The sequence below is a fragment of the Panthera pardus genome, unplaced genomic scaffold (genome assembly GCF_024362965.1).
Source record: "Panthera pardus isolate Hobbes unplaced genomic scaffold, ASM2436296v1 HiC_scaffold_7, whole genome shotgun sequence".
Taxonomy (NCBI): Eukaryota; Metazoa; Chordata; class Mammalia; order Carnivora; family Felidae; genus Panthera; species Panthera pardus.
Window position 1 is genome coordinate 35164699 of NW_026527002.1, and position 13033 is coordinate 35177731.

The following is a 13033-nucleotide window of genomic DNA, read 5'->3' on the forward strand; positions in this document are numbered from 1 at the left end:
GTAGACACTTTGTTCTAAAAGGGGTTGATAGTTAAATTCACAACCTCCTCTATGGTCTGATGTGGATTTACTGCTTTACAGGGAATACAGTCTGATTGACTATTTTAATACTTCATTTCAGTCCAGTTAATAATATACAGAACAATAATATTTGGCTAAAATTATAAACTATATAGTTCATTTATGTAAGGAACATTACCTTGTTTACATTTGTGTCTATGTTAAAGTATTGAGAAATAATCAAACAGAAGGAGAATTGTGTTTTGTGATCATGAATGTGTTTTGATTGCAATTTGAGAAACCCGAAGTTAGAACTTTCCATGCTATTAGTGATGGTCTGATGAAAAATATTTCATAGATTGCATGTTTCTATTGATACTGAACTGGTACATTATGTTGTTGACCCATGGAAATTTATTCCACGATGTTTTTGAATCACTGTTCTTATGTGCTAGACCAATTGGTCGCTCTCTCTTTCACTATTCCAAGAAGATCGAGATTTTTTTCCAAACCCCAAATGTTAGAAGAGTCAGCAACCATTCTCACAAAGTGCCCTGTGTACGATAAACAAATAGAATCGTGAGGTTTGTGGTTATATTGAGCTTAATATTTTCTCATCTCTTGTAGTCTCACACCTGAAATTGTAACTGTTCTAGTAAAGAGAGAAGCTGTATATGTTTTTTTCTTATCACACAAATCTCATCTCACATTGAAGTAAATATGACCCAGCACTTAGCCATGACATTCCTAGAATTCAAGCATAATGTCAGAGTCCTTCCTTTCTTAATGCTATGGTTATTTTCTAGCCCTTAGATACTTATAGTCTTCTGATGGATCAGGATACTGTGACAAATGAGTAAAGAGGCAAAAGATTGTTTCTTCAGTTTCTTTCTCATTTTAGAAAAAAAAAATCAATGTTCAATGCAGGTTGATGGAATTCCTCAATGATTTACTCACGTCCCCAACTGACTTAGTCCTCATTTCTACGTTTAGCAAAATACAATTTCCAGTCATCTTTTTTCTTGACATCAAGGTCCTAAAAGGATTAAACCCTCTCATAAGCAAACACTATATCAATGAGCTTATGTAGATAGTCCTCTATGCTCAATATAAGTGACTAACTCTTTATAATATCAGCATCATCTGGAATGGAAGCACTGAAGTGAAGCTACAGGCCTGATTTTGGTCCTCTCCCCATGCTTTCTTGGCCCTCATGTACATAATCTCTGATATCCTGTCAAAATACAGTTTGCATTACATACTGTTTTACTGTAAAGCCATTCCTCTTTTTTAACTGTTCTTTTTTCTTAGCCTTACGTTATACATGTTCAGGTTGTAAGAAATAACAACCTGCAAGGCTCTGTAACATGCCACCCGGGATTACAAAATATTTTCCCAAACCAAATCATAAACATGTTGTTTAACCGAAAGACATTCTAATTTTCATGCTATGGTGAGTATAAATAGAAATTCAAGGCAGCCAAACTATCCATTTCCAAATAAGAATGTGTGTACCTACACTCATTAAAAATCATCTGGAAATATGTATTATTAGCAAATGAGTAAGAAATTTTCACTAGTATAAAATTCTTGCTTTATATAAAAGCCACACTGGCCATTCAAGTATTTTGAGAGTTTTTTGTTGTTGTTGTTTATCCCCTATAGTTTTATATTTGTACCTAAAATGATGAATTTAGACTTGAAATTATATTAAAGGAAAATTAAAAGTCACTTCTACCTACAGGGCATTTTTTGAGTGTGCATGTAAATTGCAAAGTGTCCATCTGCAGAACCACCGTCGACACTCTTTCTCTCTCTCTCTCTACTCTAAGGAAACAGCTCATGCTTACTAGGGTTTTAGAGTACAATTAACACTCCAAAGGAGAAGCAATACCAGATTTCCTTCAGTTTGTGCCAGTTTGCAAGTTAAAGGTCAAAGGGCAAAGACATAGAACAGGACTCTTCAAGGAAAATTTTCACAGAAGACAATGTTTAAGTTGTTGTTAATGACAGTCAACAGATCAATAATCAAGTTCAAGGCAAGCTGTTCATTGTTTCAAAAGCTAATCCCCTCAAAAGCTGGCTTTCACACAAAGCCAATGTCTGACTCATGGGGTGCGTTCGTTCTGACCATCTCTAATAAGTTCACAGCCCAGTGGCTGTAAAGCCTTTCACTGCAAGAAGCAGCTCCTAAAAATCAATAAAGAGGTCTGTCAGTTGCTGACTTTTCTCTAGGAAAAAAATATTGATACAAACCTGCTCTGCAGGTCACATGAAAATGACAATACTGCTGTTAGGACAAATTACACTCAACAATGAAATGCTTTGGTGGTCTCTTGGCTCTGTCAGTGATCAAATGGATGGCTAAATGCCAGAAGCCACACTAACCCTTTGAGAACTATGGTTGACATGCAATAGGTAATGTACTAGAGATATTCATGCAATCTCAGAGTCATCATTTTAAATCATTTGTAAAATGGCAATGCTAACTGCATGTACCAAGGCAAATTGAATTTTCATGCAATGGACCTTAAAACAGAAATTCAATATGTCTAAGAAAAATAAAAAAAAGACTTAGGCTATCATAATCACTTCTTCGAATAAAATTTCACTCTTATATTTTCTTAATAAAATATCTTTTTATTTGCCAGAAAATTTTTTGGCAAGGAACATCATTTCTGTTTGCTATAAATGCATTTACGTAGTACCGTAAATCTCTTAAAAATTACATGGGGTTATAGGATATCTTTTTTAAAAACCTGAACTTCTTGAACCTGTGCCTGTGTTTACCATTGCCCAGTTCTGTAAGTTACCAGACAGCAAGACTGACAAGCCTAAGACTCTGAAAGCTGATCTGATAGTTCTCAAAGGGTTACACCAATGTATTACTAGTGTCACATATCCTTGTAAAATAACTGTCACTTTAAACCACTTTGGAGACATACTGCTTCTTGCTCCGCTTATAATGAATATTTCTGACAGACCCATGGAAGGCCTGGGGCAATGGCCTAATACAACTTGGGGAGATTATCACAATGATGCAGGGGTCAGGTGGCAGGAAGGGGATTAGAAACACTTCAAAAACAATCAAAAGGTCCTGTTTGAATATAGCTATGAGTATAAATGTGATGAAACATTGAGGACATAGCTGAGAACAGCTGTATAAAACGAAAAATGGATGTATTATTATTAAGGCTGTTACTATATTGCAGATATTTTGGCCCCTTGTTTGTTGGAAAATGGCTGTCCCAACAGTCTAAAGTCCTGCATGTATTTTCCAGATCTCCCACCTGACAAAAATGAAGTGTAGGAGACTATCCATAGCAGTCAGAGAGCTATCTTCTTTGGAGACAAAGCTGTTTTGGGTCTTCACACTTTCCTGAAAGTTCAATTGTGGGTTTTTTGTTTAACTTTTTTTTTTTCTTTGCTTTAAAGCAAAATTCATGGGTTTTCCATTTTGCTTTTTTTTTTTTTCCCCCAGATATGGGCTCAGACTTCAGAAGGAAAATAATATTAGAAACCTTTAAGAAGAATCTTTTCTTCTTTTTTTCCTCTTCTTTAGTTAATCCTGAAAATTTACTGGGCATTGAGCGTGCAGAGGAAAGGCCTAGAACTGAATGACAAAGAAAGACAAAGGACTGAAGAACGGCAGATACTGTGCATCATGGAAGCTTCCCCATGAGTGTATTTCCACTCATGTGCAGGACCAGCAACCCTCTGGGTTTGAAAGGTCAGCCCTGAATCAGGCTGCCACAAGCCTGCTCCTAGCTAGGAAACAGCATAACAGCTCTTGTCTTGAATCTCAAGTTACCACAAACTCCTGGAAAAGAAAGAAAGAAAAAAAAAACCCTACATCACACCCACTCTTGCATAGAGCGTTTACAGTACAGTATGTGGCGGGGTGTTCCTTTCCTCTTGAACTGGAACACAGTGTAAACCAATACAAGGAGACATAAGGCCAAGATGCAGGGAATGACAATAGCTATGGCTTTCACAGTGCTGGCTGTGTTGTCCAGTTTGATGACAATGTCTACATCGTCTGGTGGGCTGTGTCCTTCTTTATCTCTGTCTGTTGGTCCATCACAGCCCATAAAATCCTTGAGGATGGATCTGGGATATCCAGGTTCTACTTTGAGTATCTGGTTGTTGAATTTCCAGTACTCCTTCCCTTTGTAGAAATACGTAAAGCCTAGAGGGGGAAACACACACAGATGGGTACCACTTATTTTGAAACTGTATATGGATAGAAATTTTAGTTCAGTTAGATTTACATTTTAATTAGGCTACTTTGTAAATGATGTATGTGAAGGCCCCTCAGTTTTTGTAGGAAGAACACATCTTCAGCTCAGCCACCTGTTGAAATGAATCTGGCCGATATGCTGTAGGAATTGTGCCCTCTAATGCCTATGGAAAGCTTAGCCAAGAGCCAAAGTATCTACAGCAGAATGTTGAAAGATCATGCTGTACACACCTACTCCTAGTCTGGAAAGAGAACTTGACCTTATTTTTCACTTATAAGGTTGCTGTTTCAGAATTACACATCAGGGTGATAATATCAACCTATGTTAAAAGCTGCTGAAACAGCCTTATAAACCGAAGAACTGTTTGCCCGTTGACCGCTGTCGACAGGACATTGTACAATACATGATGAGGAGGCGTCTCCATGAAACACCTCAGGGGAAATTTCTAGTCATCTTAGTATCAGGAGCAGTTGTACCTAAACAATAGGTTTGCTTTTGTCATTTGGACGAGAAACCATCACGATTCGTAAGTTATAAAACTATAGGGATGTTTTCCTTTGCCTGTTGGGAATCTCAGCAAGTAAATAAGTATTTAGAGTATTTCTGCACTAACCTTATTTCTGGTTCTACATCATGCCCATTTTCTTCCTTCTCCTTTTGTCCTTTTCGTTTAACATTCTTATTTACTTATATAGTGAAGGATTAATAAAGTAGAGTATCTATCAATCTACAATTCTATCTTTAATATTTCCAACTGACATATTTCATGGGGGAGGAGGTGGTCTGTGGAAAGCTCATGTAACTAGCAGTACATATGCTTTCTGTTCCAAAACATTATGGATGCAGATAATAGACTTTGAAAGCTGGTGTGTGTGTGTGTGTGTGTGTGTGTTTAGGGCTGTTCTCTCAATTTTTGTTGTTTTTATTGGGGAAAAAAAGTTCTTTTCATCCAGAGCTTCTTCATGTCAAGTTTCTTTGTGAATACACTCACACTCATTGGACTTAATTCTTACTTTGAGATAAAATTCAAGAAGCCAAGAAGAAATGTTTTAATGCTATAATTAAAAACTTTATTTTGGGAGCTGTTTTGAATAGTAGGCCTAATAATCATTTATGATGGTTTTCTTTAACCTGTATTATCGATCACTTATTATGTAAGAAGTACTGTGTTTAAAACTCAGTAAATGACATACTTTAATACTCATAACCATTCTGTCAGGTGGAATTATGCACCTATACTTTTCAGGCAAAGATACCGAGGCTCAGAGATAAAATAATATGTCCAAGTCCTGGTGAAAGCAGAATTTAAATCTTGATCTAGTTCTGGAGACTGAATACTTAATGGTTTTTCTAAAACTGTGTCCTTTAGAGATCTCTTTTAACAAATGCTTCTTGATTAAACATCACAGGTGTGAGAGGTAACACCCATGCAACAAAAAAACTCTGACACCTTTCCAAAAATTTCATCTCGGAGAGACCAGCACTTCAGGTCACTTCATTTTGGAAATCATTCTGTTCAATGCCATAAAAATCTGCTGGTGCCTTTAGTTTCGAAGGGCAGTTTTGCAATCAGAGTAACTTGCCAAGTGAAAGCAGGTGTATGTAGATTCAAATATTTCAGCAGGGAGCTGGTATTTGATCACACTAATGAAATCCAATGTAATTACTCAACAAGCTTGGATGAAGAAACGTTGAAGACTTGCCAGATAATAGTACATTAGACAATCACTGTTGAATAATGGCATTGATTTAGAATTAAACAGACCTTCGAAACAGGTGAATTTACTTCTTATATTTATAAACTGGAAACCAACAGCTGGAAGTGTCCTCATCTTTAATTTTTAGTCAAAGCTAAGTGAACCTACTGGGTACGATGCAAAAGTTCAGAAGTTTCCATTTTTACATTTATACAAGCCACATTTTATAGTTGCACACTCCACATAAAGGAGTAGGATTGTAGTTTACTGAATATATTTGTTATGAGGTAACATATCTAGTCCATAGAATTTAAATAATAAAAATACTTGAAAAGAAATGGCCTCAAATCATGGTAATAGAAATCTCTCAAACCTTGATCCCACAATATTCATCTCACTCAATAATGTAGGTCTGGTTTTGTTTCCCCACTTATGAAATAGCACCTGGTTGAAGAAATGTTGATGTACTCATTCTTCTTCCTTTTTGAGAGTAGCTTTGATGTTACACTGTCCTAGATGTTATGCTAATAAGAATAGCAACCTGAGATGAATTCTTACCCAAATTACCATTTTTTGAGAAATTCTGAGAAATAATTCAGTGGGGCTGTAATATATTATGTGACAGCTTTTTCTTCTCTCATATTTGACTGGATTTTACTGGTGACTTTTCTATTGCTTAATCCTAAAATGTAATGAGACATTGTCTACCATAATTGTCTTGTTCTAACTTAGTAGATGTTCCTGGATGACAGTGCCTATGCGTTCTCTGTTTTCCACTCTGATATATTTATTAGTAAGAAGTTAATCAGTGTTTAATAAATGTGAATGAATAAACTGAATCTTGTGGAAATATGTGTTTGAATTTCACTTGTATATTTTAACCCAGGGTGAGAATGGGGAGTAGGGACTATAGCAAATGAACAGAATCAAGAATCAGGCTAAAGTAGGGCTGCAACCAGCAAAATGAAATGCAACAGTTTAGAAGTAGAATCTTGTATTTACCGTAGAAGTGCACTTTCTAAGGAGAAAATATAGAATACCTAGGTGGTACGCCTTGATGGCAAGTAACATAGAAACAATTTGAGGGAGAGGTAATTCAGTGATTCTTCACTAAAATTTTAGTATGTGTTAAAAACTTGTTCTTGCTTAAAACATGGTCAAATAATAAATGCTAAGAAGAAATCATTCCACTATATTCTTCAGGACTCAAATCTCATTTATATTGCTGTGTTTTCAGAAACTAAAAGTAGACAGGACAATGAGAAAACTGTTTAGATGGTTACAGGCAAAAACCAGGAGGATGATGGCTCAGGAAGCTACATTCTGAGAAAGCCTGAATTTGTCTAGCGTGACACGATGAAAAATTAAGCCAGACTTGACAGATAATCAGTTACCTTAATGATATAATGTAGAGAATGGTGTTAAATTTTCCTCTTTGGAGATAGTACATTATAGCACATTCAGTGGGGCTAGAATGTTCTAGTTTCAAACCTCAAATATATAATCTTGCCTTTCTTATGATCATGAATAAGTTACTTAAACTAGCTGATGCCAGTTTCCTCATTAATAAATAATAATTACATAAAAAGTTATTTATGTTGGACAATTAGATAATGAATTTATGTAGCACAACTGATACATGATAGGCATTCAATAAATAGCACCAAGTATTCATATTTCATTTATAAAAATGGCAAAATTAATACCAGTAGGTATATAGGGAGGCATATAATATAAAACGCACTCTTCAAAAACCTATAGCTGAATTGCTGAATCTGTAGACTTTTTTTTTTTAAAGATTACCACTAGGAGACGATTCTAAGGAACAAATTCCTACGCTGACAGAAGGATAAACCAGAGAAAACATTCAGTGTTCTATCATCTTTAACTTTATGACTATCAAATACCATGCACATAGACTTATGGGGAATTACTTTGAGTCAAACTACAAATACAAATTTGTTTACTTAATAGTTTGAACTTTTCATCTTTCATACACAAATCCAAGGGAAGAAATTGTGTAAACTATGAATTTAAGGTAAGAAGCTACAAGCATGACATCTGTAGATAATGAAAAGAGGAGACTTTGCTGTTGACAGACCAAGGCCTTCCAGATCGTTTGGTATTGCTATTGTACAGAACAAGTGTTTCAGATAAATGAGATATCTCCTCCAGGCAGTGAATTTTTAGAGTAATGGGAGGCATAAAATTAATTTATACAACTAATATTTATTGAATGTTTACTATGTGACTGTCTTCAAAGAGTTTACATCAGAGCGGATAATGAGCATATAAGCTGATTATTATGAGATTTTGAGTGCAAGGGATAGGGTAAGCAAAAAAGGATATTCAAGGAGGAGAGCCTGAAAGATGAAGAGTGACTCAATGTTGAAGTCAAATCAAAGAGGGGACTGGACAGGAGGGGTCCAGAAAACATAGACATATTGCAGTTTCATCTGTAGGTTTTAGTCATTTGTAAGCGTTGATTTTTCCCCAACATGTTCTTTGTCAGTATTTTACAAAATTATTTTTTACTTTGTAAAGAGAAGCCTCGAAATTCTGAATAAAAGAAAACTTGTTTTTTTCCCCCTTCTGAAATTGACCTTTGAGGTGGGTAGAGAGTGGGGAAAATGCTCATAGGAATATGATCTTGGTAGTCTCAGTCCTGTTTTGTAGGACACAAAAAATTGAGTAGGAATTTTGGCAGGGGTGAAAACTGATAGTATTTTGTTAATTGTATTAATATAACCAAAAGAATATAATTATGTATTCTAACTTAAACAATTTTGATGTGTTGCTTCATACTTGTTCAGAAACTATTTATGAAAGAGTTAATTCAGTTCAGAATATACTCTTCAGCACAATTTCACTGATTTATACAGAATGAATATGATTAAATATTCAGATGGAAAAGAATATGAAAAGCCATGGGACAGGGGGCATCAAGATTTTTTTAAATATAATTATGATTTCTCCCCAGAGAATCTGATCAGATCTCAGATATTAGAGGCCTTGTAAATAGAAGCAGGGAAAATGAAAAGTTAATGTGGTAAGGAATTCAGACAATGTGTACTTTTTCAGGGGTGCCTGGGTGGCTCAGTCAGTTAAGCATTTGACTTCAACTCAGGTCATGATCTCATGGTTCATAAGTTTGAGCCCCATGCTGGGCTCTGCAGTGATAAAATGCGGAGCCTGCTTGGGATTCTCTCTCTCCCCCTCTCTCTCTGCCCTTCCCACACTTGCACTCTCTCTCTGTCTCAAAATAAATAAACTTTAAAAAAATTATGTGTATTTTTTAAATCTTTTGAAACAATTTATTACTTATTTTAAAAGTTATTTTTATTATAAAAGGTAGACTCAGTTTAGAAAGTTAATAAAACAAAGATAAGGAATGAGAAACTATTATCAAACTTGCTAGAGGTAATAACCAGTAAGATCTCGGTTGAATTTTCTTTGCAATATTTTTGTATACTATGTGATAATCTTTACTGAAGACAGTCTAGAGCAGTGGTAAGACTTCTGTAAATATTACGTAGAGTTGGTTTTATCTGGGCTTTAATAAAAGCCCTTTAATTTAACCTCAAGAAATCTCCTCTCCTCTAGCTTCTTCCTCGGTGACACCTATAATTCGTAGGGGTAATTTCAATTTTCGGCCTCCATGTGATCATTTTTCACCTATTTCTTTCATTCCTTTGTCCTTTTCAAATTCATCTGTATAGTTTGAGGTTTTGAACTTATTTTGATCTGGTTTTACAGCCTCCAATGTGGCTGCACTGTTACTTCCCTCATTTTTTTATTGATAACCTTTTGAAAGATATGTTTTCATTTCTATCTGTCCTTTCCTGTGCATTTCTGCTTTTATCACATACTGGCTTTATCTTAACTTGGTCTTTTAATTCTATGAACCAATAGAATATACAAAAAACCCCTATAATTCTCAACAAGTTATATGATCAGAGCTTCTAGGTTCTTTCTGACTTTGTCTCTGCCTACACTATATTACTTGTGGGGTACTTTCATAGAGCATGTAGTATATCACTTCATATAACAAGGGTCATAATACAGTTTGTGTACTTAGACTTTTCTGATTGGTATTTATTCATTCCAGGTCTCAGTTCCTTCAGGGTTACACTCAGTGCATAGTTGTCTTCAACTCTAGCAATATGCTGATGATTAATTATAGTTTTCAGTGGTGGTGTTGATTTTCATTTTCCTCCTATTTCTTCAGTAAACGTTTTTGTTCTTTCCTCATCCGACACATTTAATTTTGTTCCTGCAAGTGATATTTATTTTGTTCTTGTTGCGTATATGTTACAGACTTTCATGCTATTGAGGACCCAAATGGTATATCATTTTCTTATGGTGTGCTTTTTCTATGTATTTCAGAATTATTTCTCTTTCCATTGTTCTGGAATACTGTGTATTGTTCTGGAATATTTAATTATTATTATGGTTTATTCCTATTTACTAATCTCTGAATGAGGAGAGAGATGTTCAGATTTTACATATACCAACAGATAGGAGTGTATGGATTTTCCGTCGCTTGGCTAACTTTCTACTTTGGACCTGGCTGAAACTCAAATCTTGAGATGGAGAGCAAGGAACATGGGCAGGTCTCTGATCTGCTTCTTGTTATTGAGCAATCATTCAGCCACTTAGCCTGACTGTATTGAATTGGGATCTTCCCTGTTTGCTGACACTCTAAGCCAAAAGTGCGCATTAAAAATTAACATCTTCAGCATGCACAATTGCTGGATGTCTTTGTGTCTCAGGCCACACTTATAACATACCTTCCTTGTGACCAGCTCCTGTCCTATATATGTCTGCTCTTAACTTTCTAGTAATTTTAATAGAAAAATAGGCAAGGTTACTTCGAAGGTATCCACACCCTTCATTTTAAAACATTACCTTCATTTTTTTCTTATAAACTAAAATAAGCTGAGGTAAAAAAAACATCTGAAGCATAATATTAAGCATAAATTTACGAAGGAAAGTTCACATAAATATATTATGGCCCTAGTATGGTATTTTCTAATGATTTAATCTCTCATAATGAAAAATTAGAATGCATTATTAAAATATTTCATAAACTCATGAAATATATAATGCATATGCTGCATACCATTTTCTTTGTGCACAAAGGCTCCCTGAGGAGATTCAGGGATACCTTTCCAGACGGTGATTGGTTTGGGATAGCCAGGATCCATGGTCTTCATTTCTTCACTATATCTCCAATATCTAAAAAGGATAATAAACAAAAACAACAAAAAACAAAACACATGCATAGAGAAGGAAATTATGTATACACAGTAATAGCTAACATTCATTAAATCCTTGCTGTATGCTGTTAATGATTTACAAAACTGATTAAAAACATTAGAAAGACATTGGATACAAAGAACATTCATTCTGTTTTCTGTCTCGCACATATTAAAAATGGGTATTATTATTGTATATTTATTCTGTCTGCTAAAATTAATTTAAAAATTCTAGCTAAGTATATTGTGCTTCCTAAATATATTTTCAATTCAAAAGGGTATCATCAACCTAAGGATGAGTAAGAGGTTTTCATGATTTTTGAAAAACCTTTCTTAGGCAGCAGAACACTTTTATTTTTATTTCTTTGGAATCATCTTAAGCAGAATCTTGATTCATTTTTCATTCATTTGTTCACTTAACAAATATTTACTGAGTACCTTTTATGTTCCTGGCATATTGTAGACACTATAGAGATATAACCTTGAACAAAGCAGACATGCCCAGCTCTCATCTTTTTAAATTTTAGGATACATATAGGCAATAAAACAATTTATTAATAAATACATACTATGGTAGGAGGTGGTAAGATTTAGAAAACAAGCAGATAAAGTTAGCTAGGCATATGGGAAAGCCATTTTAGTGAACAGAGAGGTCCTTCCTGTGTCAGACATTTGAGCAGAAAGCAGAAAGAAGTGAGGTGCAACACATATAGCTTTTGGGAGAAGAAGTTCCAGGTAGAGGAACTAGTTATTGAAAGTTACTGTGGCAGGCACAAACTTGGAGCACTTAGGCATCCACAAGAAGGCTAGGGTGACTAGAATTGAGCTGGTTAGTGGAAGAAAAGTTCAGAGTGGGAACAGAATCTAAGATTAGATAGACCTTTATGCTACAGCAAAGCTTCTGGGTTTTCTCTAAGGGATATGTGAGGCCAACACAGATTTTGAGCAGAGGAGCTTCAAGATCTGGCTTATTTTTTAAAGGAACATGCTGGGTTCTGTGAGTTAAATAGACTTAAGGAGGTAAAATAGAAGCAGGAATCCCAGTTAGGATGTCACCGCAACAGTCCTTGGACTGGAATGTAAACTGTAGAGTTGATGGTAATTCAAGGGATTGGGATATATTTTGAAGGGAAATCTCAAAGAGCTTACTAATGAGTTGAATGCAAGATGTGAGAGAAGGAAGTTGAGTGCAACTCAAGAATCTGGGGCCCGAACATGTGGAAGAATAATGTTGCCATTCAGTAAGATAGGGAAGTGGGGGAAGGTGAGTTGGGCTGGTTTGAAGAATCACGATTTTGGTTTTAGACATGTTAAATTCAGGTACCTGCTAGATATCAAAGTGGAGTTGTTGAAGAGTATATGAGTGTAGACTTTAGGGCAGGTCTTGACTGGAGTCCTCAGTGTATAGATAGGAAAACAGATAAAAGGAAAGCTCGCCAAGAGTCAGAACTCTAGATCCCCATGCCTTCACATGGTGGCCCTTCAGCCACTTTCCCAGAACTGCTAGACATCCAAAAAACAAACTGTAACCTGCCCTCCTGGGGATCAGTCATGATTGTTTATATGTTCTAAGAGTCAAAGAAGTTTATGTGTTGAATATTCAAAAGGAATGACAAAGCTGGGGTGAAGCTATTGGCAGTTCCCAGTATTCCTGACACTTTAGGGCAGGCATATGCTCTGTGCATCATCTCGTTTAATCACAACAAACCCATCAGACAGTCATCATTGTCCCCTTTTAAGAGAGGAGACTTCTAAGAGGACAATAAGGGATAGATTTATAAGCAATTGGTCTGATTTTAAAATTCCTTCCTCTTTCCTCTGTGCCCACCAAATACGG

General features: G+C 35.6%; 1 protein-coding gene across 3 annotated transcripts in view; it reads right to left on the bottom strand.

The window, feature by feature from the left end:
* Positions 1-13033, bottom strand: part of MMP16 (matrix metallopeptidase 16) — a 310239-nt gene that overhangs the window by 21051 nt on the left and 276155 nt on the right. The window contains exons 9-10 of one of the 3 annotated variants that reach the window (XM_019453411.2): positions 11061-11176; positions 1969-4189 (exon numbers count right to left, since the gene is read on the bottom strand). The exons of 1 other annotated variant lie outside the window; for it this stretch is intronic. In XM_019453411.2, the coding sequence (XP_019308956.1) occupies positions 3855-4189; positions 11061-11176 (451 nt within the window). In that variant the 3' untranslated portion in view covers positions 1969-3854. Of the gene's footprint in view, positions 1-1968; positions 4190-11060; positions 11177-13033 lie in introns of those variants that run through there. One more of the 3 variants, XM_019453412.2, reaches the window with a different exon arrangement.